The following is a 12730-nucleotide window of genomic DNA, read 5'->3' on the forward strand; positions in this document are numbered from 1 at the left end:
ATCATAAAGTTTTTCTATTGAAGATATATTTTTTAATAAAGAAGATGGCATTCTATTGATGAGATAGGTGGCAGTTAGAGCGGCTTCAGCCCAAAAACCTCTTGGAACTTGACTTGCAAATAGCAAAGTCCGAGTGGTTTTCATAATATGGCGATGCTTGCATTCCGCAAGACCATTTTGTTGAGGGGTGTATAGGCATGATCGTTGATGAATAATGCCATATAGATTAAGATAGTTTTTAAATTCTCCAAACAAATTCTCCCCCTGAATCAGTGCGAAAAATGAAAATATTACTTTGAAATTTGTTTGTGACCATTTTATGAAATATTTGAAAGTGAGCAAAAACTTCGGATTTATGTTTAAGAAAATAAATCCAAGTGTGTCTAGAAAAGTTATCGACAAAGATGACATAATACGCATAACCACCTTTTAGAGATAACTAGTGCGGGTCCCCAGACGTCCGAATGTATTAACTCAAGAGGTTTTGTAGAGACAAAGGTTCTACTAGAAAAATGTAATCTTTTCATTTTACCAAGAATGCAGTCTTTACAAGCAAAATTTTCAGATTTACAAAATTTTCCCAAACTTGGGAAGTATTGGATTTTTGACATATGAGGATGGCCAAGTCTTTTGTACCATAATTCTGTTTTTAATTTCTGAACATTTAAACAAAATACATTCTTTGGTAGTTCCAAAAAGTCCATGTAATATAGTCCTCCTTCTCTATGGCCTTCCCCAATCAGCTTCCCTGACTGACGATCTTGTATCCAGCAACCATCAGAAGAGAATGATATATTACATCCATAATCAGAAATTTGTGAAACAGATAAAATGTTCAAATTTAATTTTGGGATATATCTAACTTCTGGAATACAAAAAGTTTTGGATTTTTGAAAACTTTCAAAATATCCTATTCCTTTTATTTCAAGAGATGTTCCATCTGCTTTCAAGAGATGTTTCATCTGCTGTAAAGACTTTTGATATACTTGAGTTATTTTGTAGACATTCGGATAAACATTTAGCATTTGGGGTCATGAAATGAATCCCCAGAATCTAAGAGTCAAGGGAAGTTACTTGGACCGGATACAGATGCAACTGCTGCTCCAGTTGAGGCTTCAGTCGAAAATGATACCCTTTTGAGAAGAGGTTGAAGAATCTCCATCAGTTGAGTCATGAAAACAGGTGCATCTTGATCTTTTGGCTCGGTTTCAAAAAATGCAACCCTCTTTTTGTCTCTCCTTTTTAGCTTCGGACATTGAGGCCTATAGTGCTCCGGTTCATGACAGTGGTGACAAATAACTTTTCTTTTGTCAAACTCACCACTCTGTCTCCCAAAATGAGGCGGCCTATAAGTGCGAGTATGATTCCCTGGTCTAGACACAGCTAGAACTGAATCATCAACTTTTGGAGTACTCTTTCTAAGACGATTTTCCTTCATAGTTAGTTCTTCAATAATATCCACAATAGTAGGGATTTTACCACGATGAAGTAGAGTCGATTTGGTGGATTCAAATTCCGGCCTTAATCCATTCACAAATTAGTAAAAGTGTTCCATATCGAGTTGTTTTTTACGAAGCTCGATATCTTTGGCGCAATATCATTTTGTCTCTAGAATAGCCAATTTTTTCCAAAGTTCGGACAACTCATTATAATATTCACGAATAGTTTTGTCATTTTGAGTTAATGTCTAAACTTTTTCTTGAAGATTGCACACATGGGAAATATCTTCAAAGGAATACATATTTTTGAGATATTCCCATGCCTTATCGGTATGTTCAAATTTAGCGAGACTAGAACATTTTTTAATGTCTACACTATTAATAAGCCATGACATTATCTTTGCATGCCCCATCCTCCACTCTTTCCATTTCTTTTCATAAGAGGCTAGAGCCTTAGTCTTCTCCTCTTCCGTTAGAGGGACTTATCACATTTTTTTTTGGTGAGAGATAGTTTAGGTTCCAAATCGAAACCATCCACTATTCCCTATAAGCCTTTTTCCCATATGTGGTGCTTCATAATTGAAGCCCACATCCTATGTCACAGGGATTCGGCTAGCAGGGTGCCACACCCGTGTCGACGCGGGTGCGGCACCGGGTGCGGTCAACCCGACCTTGGGTGCGTTGACCGCACCCAGGGTCATTTTTGTCTATTTTTTTTTTGATTTTTTAAAAAAAAAAAAATTTGCCCTATGAAATGGGATGAGAAATTTGAAATCTCTTCTAAAGTGTACGCCTCATAAATAAAGCCTTCTACTCTTTCTTTATTACGAACCTTTTTTTTGAGGTCAAATATGCATCTGTCAAAAATATACATTTCAAATTTGAAATATCTGTCATTGAAAAAACAAATATAAGAAAACATATACATTTCAAATGGGTACATCCATCGATATTACACAGGACCACCAACCCTTAGTTCATATGACAAATGTATAATCAAATGTTCCATAACATCGAAAAATGCTGGCGAAAAAATCTTTTCTAGCAGACAAACAGTAGTGATGACAGAGTCCTCTAGATTCTTTACATCAGATACTACGACTTTCGATGCGCACAATGTTCTAAAAAATCCACTCAACTCAGACAATACCCCCCATATAGGTTTGTCTAACATATCATGGAATGCTAAGGGTATCAATCGTTGCATAAAGATATGACAATCATGACTCTTCAACCCATATAACTGTTCATCGTCAATCTTTACAGCCCGAGCAATGTTAGAGACATATCCATCTGAAAATCTCAATTGTCTCAACCATTGACATACCTGCTTCATTTGATCAGGTCCAAGCACGTACCTTGCCTTTGGTTTCAGTACTTTGTCATTATACTCTTTGAGTTCCAGTTCTGGTCTTTTATATATTACTTTTAAATCCATACGGGCCTTCAGATTATCCTTTGTTTTCCCTTTAATATTCATTACTGTATTGAACACATTATCAAACACATTTTTCTCCACATGCAACACATCCAAATTATGTTGTATCAATAGGGTCGGCCAATATGGTAGTTCCCAAAAAATAGATTTCTTTGTCCAATTGTGATCCTTCCCAAATCCAAGGAAGGGCGTCGAACTACGGACATCTGTTAATACATATGAAAAGTATCGTAATCTTCTTAAAATGTCTATGCGAGACAATCTTGTGGGTGAACCTTCCATTTCAGTTGTGTCTGCTTGAAACGCATTCCTTTATCGTCGGAATGGATGGTCGCTGGGTAGAAATCGACGATGACACTCAAACCAACAAGGCTTCCTTCCATGCATCAATCTAAAAGTTTTTGTATCCTCCATGCAGTACGGACATACCAACCTCCCATGTGTGCTTCAATCAGATAACATACCATATGTAGGGAAGTCACTAATTGTTTATAGAACAACGACCTTTATATTGAAATTTTATTTTTTGTGGGCATCATACGTAGTAACACCGTCATCCCACAGTACTTTTAGTTTATCAATCAATGACCTTAAATATACATTAAGATTTTGGCCAGGTGAGGTCGGACCAACGATCAATAGAGACAAGAAAAGATTTGAACGCTTCATACACAAGCTTGGTGGAAGGTTGTATGGAGTTACAAATACTGGCCAACATGAGTATGAAGTTGATCTACCCCCAAATGGATTAAATCCATCTCTACATAGACCGAGTCTAACATTTCTCACTTCCATTGCGAAGTTCTGATGAGTACGATCAAAGTGCTTCCAAGCTTCCGCGTCAACAGGATGCGTGATCTTGTCTTCATCATGTCGAACTTTATTTGCATGCCATCTCATTTGTTTAGCTGTCTTTGAAGACATATACAATCGTTGCAATCTAAGAGTGATAGAAAAGTAGCGGAGCGACTTGTATGAAACTTTTTTTGATCTCGTGCTACCATTGCCTCTTGTCTTTGACTTGAACCGAGGATGCTCACATGACGGGCATGATATATTATTTTTCTGATCCTTGAAATACAACATGCAGTGATTTGGACAAGCATCTATCTTTTTATACCCCATACCTAGAGCATTGACCATAACCTTCGCACGATAGAAATTTTGTGGCAATTTCTCATCTTTGGGCAACATACTCTTCACAATCATGCACAAATGGTCAAAACATGATTAACTCCCCTTCCTGCAAGGGCAAAAACAATGAATCACGCTCCACAACTCATCACTTTCATCTTTGGGGACAACCATATAAGATAAAAAAATGGTAAAAAGTAAGTTGGACATAAATGTCATGGACCTTAACAGCTACCATGCATTCATACATATATATATATATATATATTACATTTTTGCCCATAAAAGGGTATAAATGGAAAAGCATAAAAATAAATAACACTTTATTTATGAGAGCAAAATGCTTAAAAAGCATTTAAAGGAATGAATTACACAAGGGGATGCACCCCTATTTATACAAGAGTATTAAGGAGAGCTCATAAGGAGCTCTCCCTTTCTAGCTGTTGGAACTAGTCCAACGGCCAGAATTCTAGCCGTTGGACTAATTCCAACAGCTAGAAAGTTGGTCAAGCTTCAACCGGAACTTGACCAAACAAGATGTATCTAGTTCTAATAGAACTAGATACCAAAAACAGAAAGAAAAATTACAAAAAAGTATAAATACAAAAATATATAATAATAATATTATAATATTATTATTATTATTATATATGTGCTGTTTACATTTTAACAGTTTCCACCTTCATTCTGTGCACAAGATGAGAGTTTCCGATTACCTGTATCTAGTTTAAGACTGCTAAATTAGTCCATTTGCTTAGTTCCATTTTTCCAGTAGCTGGTTAAGACAATTAGTATCGTATTTTTCTGTTTCATTTTGTCCATTAGGGTATTGTGCTTTCATTTAATCTGGGATGTGAATTCTGGGGATGGACCTTGGTTGTAGGTTGTAGCTATAACTCATTATAAGGCTCATTTCTTGCAATCTGTTATGGCAGTTACTCTGATGTTATAGAACATATTGACAAAGGTTCGCAGACTAGAAATTTACAGTGCAAGAATAGTAGGTAATGGAATTGTGAAAATGATTCGTCTTCAACTAAATTTTCTGATCGTACAAGTAGGTAGGGCATCTCAGTTTGGCTAGCTAACTGAGCTATGTGATTAAATTAGAATAAATTACAATACATGGAATTTTTTTTACATAACATATAATTTATGTGTACAACTGCAAGAGTACTATGCCAGAACTACTGTAATAATGTACTCGGATATTGTTATACTAGACTTTTTATTTTACTGAGATACTGATTCTGGCTTTTTTGACCTTTTAATTTTTAATGTTAGGGCATGCATTGTTGTTGATGATCGTCTCATTGTAATTGGTGGTCAAGAGGGAGATTTTCAGGCCAAACCAGGATCACCCATTTTCAAATGCTCTCGTAGGGAAGAGGTATCTGTTTCTTCTCTTAGCCTTTCAACAATAATCTCATTTCTGGATCAACGGATGTTGAGGTTCATGGCTGCCTTTTCTTTAACCAAGATAAGACTGGAAAAAAAATTCTTAAAATATGACATGCATGCATTGGCACTCAGAACTTTTTTGCTTGTTCCAAAACTGAAGTCAAAAGCAATTCTGGGAGGATCATTGACCTTGAAAAACACACAAAACCACTGTCTTGACATGATTTAAGGAAAAAAAGCATGTAAGAATGAAAGTGTAATGTTATCAGGGGTTGCAACAAGTGGATACAAGGCAAATGATTTCATTTATTAGTTTGTGGAAGTCCTGATGGGAAAATGTTTGGTAGTAATTGATATGGTAAAATTTGGTTCTCAATTTGGAATTATTGGGCACCCCATACCTTTACAGTGCATATCACTCATGCACACGTGCTTATGATGAGACTGATTTACTTCAATGGGCACTTCATATGATGATCTACTACTGAACATTTTACAAATGCAATATTTAATGTGATGTATTTCAATCCCTAAAGTGCAGCTGGGTGCATCTGTTTATTATAAGAGGCTATTGTTTTACTTGGATTCCTTGTGCATGTTTTTTTTCATCATTAAAGAATTTAAGGTGCTAGTTTGACTTGTTTACATTTTGGGTTTTCTTGTAATGCAATTTATGATCTCTGTTTTTCAGGTAGTATATGGCCATGTTTACATGACGGAGGATGGTAAAAAATGGAATGAATGGCCTCCCATGCCAAAGCCTGATTCTCACATAGAATTTGCATGGGTAATCTTGAATAATTTCATTATAATTGTTGGAGGCACAACAGAGAAGCATCCTGTGACAAAGAAGATGATACTTGTTGGGGAAATCTTCCGATTTCGTTTGGATACATTGGTATGATTTTTGCATATTAATGAAGTCTCTAATGATGAAATTTCATATTTCTATCATAATTAGCATATCTTAAGATAGTTGAGGCATTCAAATTTTGTTTCTAGCCTAGGCTGTTAATTTGGACAGTTATGTTATAATGTGAAACAAACTTTGGAACTTCTGTGGTTTGTTGGAAGAATTTAGCTACAAAACACTTGGACATGTAGGTTTCCCAACTAGCTCTGATGTCATGTATACATGTACGGAGGGGTAAAACTTAAAACTGTAAATTACATGGCTGCCAAGTGGTTGAATACCCTTGGTGAAAGGAAAAAAGGAAGAAAATTGTTTAAAGACTGCCTTTCCACTAAAGTCTTTAATCATGTAACATTACAATTTTGGGAAAAGACAAAGGTGCCAATATATACAATCACAAAGGTCTCAAATGACATTATTTTTCATAATTGTTGGTACTTAATGAAAATGTCTATTTGTCTATGTATTCTTTACTTGTATTTGTTATTTTGTATTCCGGGTCTGGATAATATATCAGACCCGAACCATACTGTAAACGAAGGATATATATACATGTTTTAGGTCATGATCTCATTATTGAAAATTGTGACAGCCGCAGCTCCCTCTTTCTCTTCCATCTCTCTTTCACGTGTGACAGATCCTAGTGAAATCTAACATGGTATCAGAGCAGAGATCCATCTAGGGCTTCGAAGCTGCTTCCAGAAGGTCTGACCTGAGAGATCGACCTGCATCCAATCAAGAGGTTTTCTTCTCCCACACTTTTCTTCCATCTTCTTCTTCCTTCTTTCATTTACTCCTTCTCTACTATTCTTTGTGCTTGCATATTCAGATTTGACGTGAATCTGCATTAGACCTGAAAGACTTTTGTTCTTCTTTCTATTCTCATCTCACAGTTTGTATTGAATATTCAGATCTGATCATGTACATGCGTCAGATCTGAAATATTCAATCCTTGCATCAAATCCCAAAATTTCTTGATCGTGCATATTCTTCGTCTCGCACTTCCTCATTCTGTCAGATCTGAAATACTCAAATCTGATCGTGAATATTCTTGGTCCGCAATTCCTATTTCTGCCAAACCTTGTCTGAAACAATCGGATCTGATCATCCATCAGTATCAGATCTGGAATACCATATTTCTTGATTGTTGAATCACGCAAATCGTTGTGACAACAAATCGTTGTGCATATAAATCATTGTGCCTACAAATCGTTATGCCTACAAATCGCTGTGCCTACAAATCGTTGTGTCTGCAAATCGTTGTGCATGAAATACAACAACAACAACTACGCCTTCATCCCAAAACAATTGGGGTCGGCGATATGAACCAAAAAAGAAAATCATTCTGGGTCTTCCACATGAATCCTTCTCCTCCAATCATTTCTATCCAATGCCATGTCCTCGGTGAGGTTCAAAGCATTCATATCCTTTCCTATAACCTCCATCCATGTCTTCCTAGGCCTACCCCGACCTCTTTTAACTAATATATTTTCCCATTTCTCCATCCTTCTAACTGGAGCATCATTAGGCCTTCGCCGAATATGTCTAAACCACCGTAAACGATTCTCTCTCATCTTATTTTCAATGGGTGCAACGCCTACCTTCTTACGTATCTCCTTGTTCCGAATCTTATCTTTTATTGTATTTCCACACATCCATCTCAGCATACGCATCTCAGCTACACTCATTTTTTGAATATGATGTCTCTTGGCAGCCCAACATTCCGTACCATATAGTAAAGCGGGCCTAATAGTCGTCCTATAAAATTTTCCCTTCAACTGCAATGGCATTCTACGATCGCACAATACTCCAGTTGCACTTTTCCATTTCATCCACCCAACCTTTATCCTATGATTTACATCTCCATCAATTTCTCCATACTTTTGAATGATAGATCCCAAATATTTGAAACAATCATCCACCGGTATTTCTTGCTCACCAAGCTTCACTACATTCCCATCACTACTTCGTTGCTTACTAAACCGACATTTCATGTATTCTGTCTTACTCTTACTCAACTTAAAACCTCTTGCTTCCAATGTCTGTCTCCATAATTCTAACTTAGCATTAACCCCAGCTCTAGACTCATCAATCAAAACAATATCATCAGCAAACAACATACACCATGGCACATTTTCTTGAATTGATCTCGTAAGCTCATCCATCACTATAGCAAATAGGAAAGGGCTTAAAGCAGATCCTTGATGTAACCCAACCGTTATAGGAAAATTGGTTGTCACCCCTCCACAAGTGCGGACATTGGTTACTACTCCTTCATACATATCCTTAATTATACTAATGTACTTGAGAGAAACACCTTTCTTCATCATTGTCCACCAGAGAACGTCCCTAGGTACTCTATCGTATGCCTTCTCCAAATCAATAAAAACCATATGCAAATCTTTGTTTCTCTATCTATTTCTCTCAATAAGTTGTCTAAGAAGATGTATAGCTTTCATAGTTGATCTTCCAGGCATAAAACCAAATTGATTCTCCGATATCATGACAACCTTCCTCAACCTAGACTCAATCACCCTCTCCCAAAGTTTCATAGTATGACTCATGAGTTTTATACCACGATAGTTTGTGCAATCTTGTATATCACCCTTATTCTTATATAGAGGCACCAAAGTACTCTTCCTCCACTCATTAGGCATCTTATTTGTCCGCCAAATCTTGTTAAAAAGATTTGTCAACCATTCTAAACCTTTCTCTCCCAAGCATTTCCAAGCCTCGATAGGTATACCATCTGGGCCAACTGCCCTTCTTGATTTCATTTTCTTCAAAGCCTCTGCAATTTCTTTCTTTTGAATCTTGCGCATGAAGTCACGATTCATCTCATGAAAAGGAATGGACAAGTCTCCAAGATCTTGAGCATGACTTTCATTAAATAGCTTATCAAAATAATCTTTCCATCTCTCCTTAATCTCTTCATCTTTGACTAAAACCCTTTGCGTTTCATCTTTGATACATCTAACCATACCCAGATCCCTCGATTTCCTATCTCTCATCTTTGCAAGCCTATAAATATCTTTCTCGCCCTCTTTGGTATCCAACTTGTCATAAACCTCCTTATATACCTTATCCCTCGCGTTCCGAACTACTTTTTTAGCTTCCTTCTTTGCTATCATATACTTCTTCAAATTCTCATTATCACGACTCTTACTTAGATTTCTATAACACTCTCTTTTAACCTTAATAGCTAATTTGACATCCTCGTTCCACCATGATGTATCCTTACCTAGCGATGCACCGCCTTTAGACTCACCCAATACCTCCTTAGCCACCTTTCTCATGCCACCCGCTATCTTATTCCACATTGATTCTGAATCCTCCTCGAGACACCAATCAACTTCCTTAACTACCTGCTCTATAAACATTCCTTGTTTAGCTCCTTTCTGTGCCCACCACTTAATTCTAGGATCTATCTTATGTCTATCCCTTTTGCGGCATTTTCTAATTCTAAGATCTAAAATTAAGACTCTATGTTGTGTAGCTACGCTTTCTCGTGGTATAACCTTACAATTGATACAACAACCCCTATCTCTCTTTTTAAGTATGAAAAAATCTATCTGACTCGTATTAACCCCACTTTTAAATGTTACTAGGTGAGACTCCCTCTTCCTAAACCAAGTGTTGGCTAAGATCATATCATAGGACAAACCAAAATCTAAAATCCTTTCTCCACTTTCGTTTCTTTCTCCTATACCATAGCCTCCATGGATACTCTCAAATCCATCCCTACTAATGCCTACATGCCCATTAAGGTCACCACCGATGAAAAGCCTTTCTCCATAAGATATCCCTTGTACTACTCCATCTAAATCTTCCCAAAATTGTCGCTTAATGGAATCATCTAAACCTACTTGAGGTGCATAAACACTAATAATATTAATAATCTCCGAACCTAATACTAATTTAATAAGTAAAATCCTATCACCCTTCCTACGAACCTCAACTACATTATCTATAAACTCACGACTCATAACAATCCCTACTCCATTCCTATTCCTATTTATTCCTGTATATCAAATCTTATATCCCCAAGGTTCTATCACTTTTGCTTTCTCACCTAACCATTTGGTCTCTTGTAAACATAAAATATCAATCTTTCTCCTGCACATAACATCTACTAACTCTACCAACTTACCAGTTAAAGATCCTATGTACCAAGTGGCTAACCTAATTTTATGGTCTTGGACTAACTTCTTTACCCCCACCCGTCCAACAAAGTGAGGGAACCCTTGCCTATTTGACACCACACCCGGGCGCCGGTGTGCATGAAATACACCTGTTGTTAAATTCCATATTCACGAAACCCTTTGTTCTTGAACCAACATAGTTCCCATCTGCGATTTATTAAAGTCTGTTCAGCATGAGTTGTTTTGCTCCCTTTCCTACATTTATCACAACAAAAAAAAAGGCAAGAAGGGACGACCAACAAGTTTCTCAAGCAGTGAACTGTGCATCTCGTAAACACCTTTAAGCTATGGACTCCTCCCATTCTTCCCAATCTAGTCTCTCTTCTAGTTTTCTCAATCAGCTTGTTTCTGAAAAATTGATCACCTCAAACTTCTTGATTTGGAAAAGACAGATCATTCCTTTTATAAGGAGTCAAGGTCTCTTAGGTCATCTGGATGGAACCGCTTCAGCTCTACTAGAATTTGTTGCGCGAGAAGAGAAGGATGATAAAAGGTCAATCTCAGTTGTGTATCTAAAAAATGCAGAATATCTTAACTGGGAAAAGAAAGATCAGTCAGTGGTCGCGTACATTACTTCTACACTCTCTCAAGAGGTACTTATTGTGATTCCTGACAATTGCACAACCATGCAACTTTGGGAGAGACTGGTTAAGACATATTCACAAGTTTCTCAGGCAAGAATGGTTTTTCTCAAGAGAGAATTTTAGCTACTGAGAAAAGACTCCATGACTATCATGGAGTATCTAAACAAGATGAAGACTATCACAGATCAACTTGCGGTTATAGGATGTGCAGTGAGTGACAGTGATATGGTGCAGCAAACCTTGAGTGGATTGGGATCAGAATATAACATGATTGTTACCTCATTACTGTGTTTGTCTGCTCTTCCCACCTTTGATGAGCTTCGGGCTAAATTAATCCAGTATGAAATGACTCTCAAAGGCTTTTCTGAAGATAATCACACTCCTACGAATCTCCAAGAGGTCTTTGCCACAGGAATGACTTATGGTCGAGGATGAGGGCGAGGGCAAAATGCACACGGGGGACGTGGATTACTTCCCACTCCCACCGTTACTCAGGGATCAAGACCCATTCCTACATGCTTCTTTTGCAACGAAATGGGGCATATCAAAGCAAATTGTTGGCATAATCCTGAAAATAAAGGAAAGTCTCATCAGGCAACATTCAAAAGGAAGTCCAGCAGCACCAAAGACAATGGAGAGATTAAAGAATTGTTAATATCTGCCTTGTCGGGATTGAATCTAAAGCAGAATGAACAAGGAACTTGGTTCGTTGACTCTGGGGCAGCAACTCATGTGACCGGTGATGTAGGTAAACTTTTCAAACCTATTCCCTATTTTGGAAAAAGTAAGATTGTCACTAGAGATGGATCTTACCACCCTGTTTGATGCAGAGCATCAAGAGATTCAGAGTTTCGAAGCGGAGTTGGATCCCAATCCAACTCTCCAGACCCGATCCGAGCATCGCTACCCAAGGCGATCTACACGCTTGCAGGACGTTCTTTGTCCTGGTGGATCTTTCATTTAGTCGATGCTCGACGTGCTCCTTCTTTTGTTGTTTCGATTCTATTGCGTCTTCGTGGAATTGTATTTTTGGATATTGTATCAGCAATATTTATTTCAAGTAATCTTTTTTTTTATTTTTTTACGAGCCAGATTCTACGGATCAGGATAGTTTTGGTACCCTGTAGGATTGTTTTGTGGTGCTAGAGGGTGTATGGGGAACGTGGGTAGTTTTTATTTTTCGCATTTGCATTTTCTAATGTGTTTTTGGTGCAGGATTCAATTCGTTGCACGATCCGGATCTGGATCTTGATCCATCTCAGTGGAGCCCTAGTTGGCGCCACTTTGGGGTGGACCAATTTGGGCCTGGTTCAAATTCAGTTTTGACTATTCCAAGTCAAAAATAGTTGTTGGACCTTTTTATTGCTCATGGCCAAAAATAGGCTAGTCAAACTCGATTTTGGAGCATGGCTTGGGAAGGCCATTTGGCTCTTTAATGTGGCCCTTCCCAAGCCCCAAGCCTTTTAATGTGTTGAGGTCGACCAAGGGGAAGAGGGCTTCTTCATTTTCGAAATTGGCTGGTGGCTGGTTCTAGAGAGGGGAAAAATTCTGTTTTGGTGGCTGGTTCTTGAGAGAAAAACGTTTTTGAGTGAGAGAAGATTCAAGCTCGTTTTGGAGTG

General features: G+C 37.7%; 1 protein-coding gene across 1 annotated transcript in view; it reads left to right on the forward strand.

Moving 5' to 3' along the window:
- Window positions 1-12730, forward strand: part of LOC149829839 (kelch repeat-containing protein At3g27220-like) — an 86654-nt gene that overhangs the window by 39437 nt on the left and 34487 nt on the right. The window contains exons 5-6 of the mRNA XM_090016113.1: window positions 5296-5401; window positions 6104-6310. Of these exons, the coding sequence (XP_089872239.1) occupies window positions 5296-5401; window positions 6104-6310 (313 nt within the window). The remainder of the gene's footprint in view (window positions 1-5295; window positions 5402-6103; window positions 6311-12730) is intronic.

Source organism: Nuphar pumila, chromosome 8 (assembly GCF_984573655.1).
Source record: "Nuphar pumila chromosome 8, dmNupPumi1.hap1.1, whole genome shotgun sequence".
Taxonomy (NCBI): Eukaryota; Viridiplantae; Streptophyta; class Magnoliopsida; order Nymphaeales; family Nymphaeaceae; genus Nuphar; species Nuphar pumila.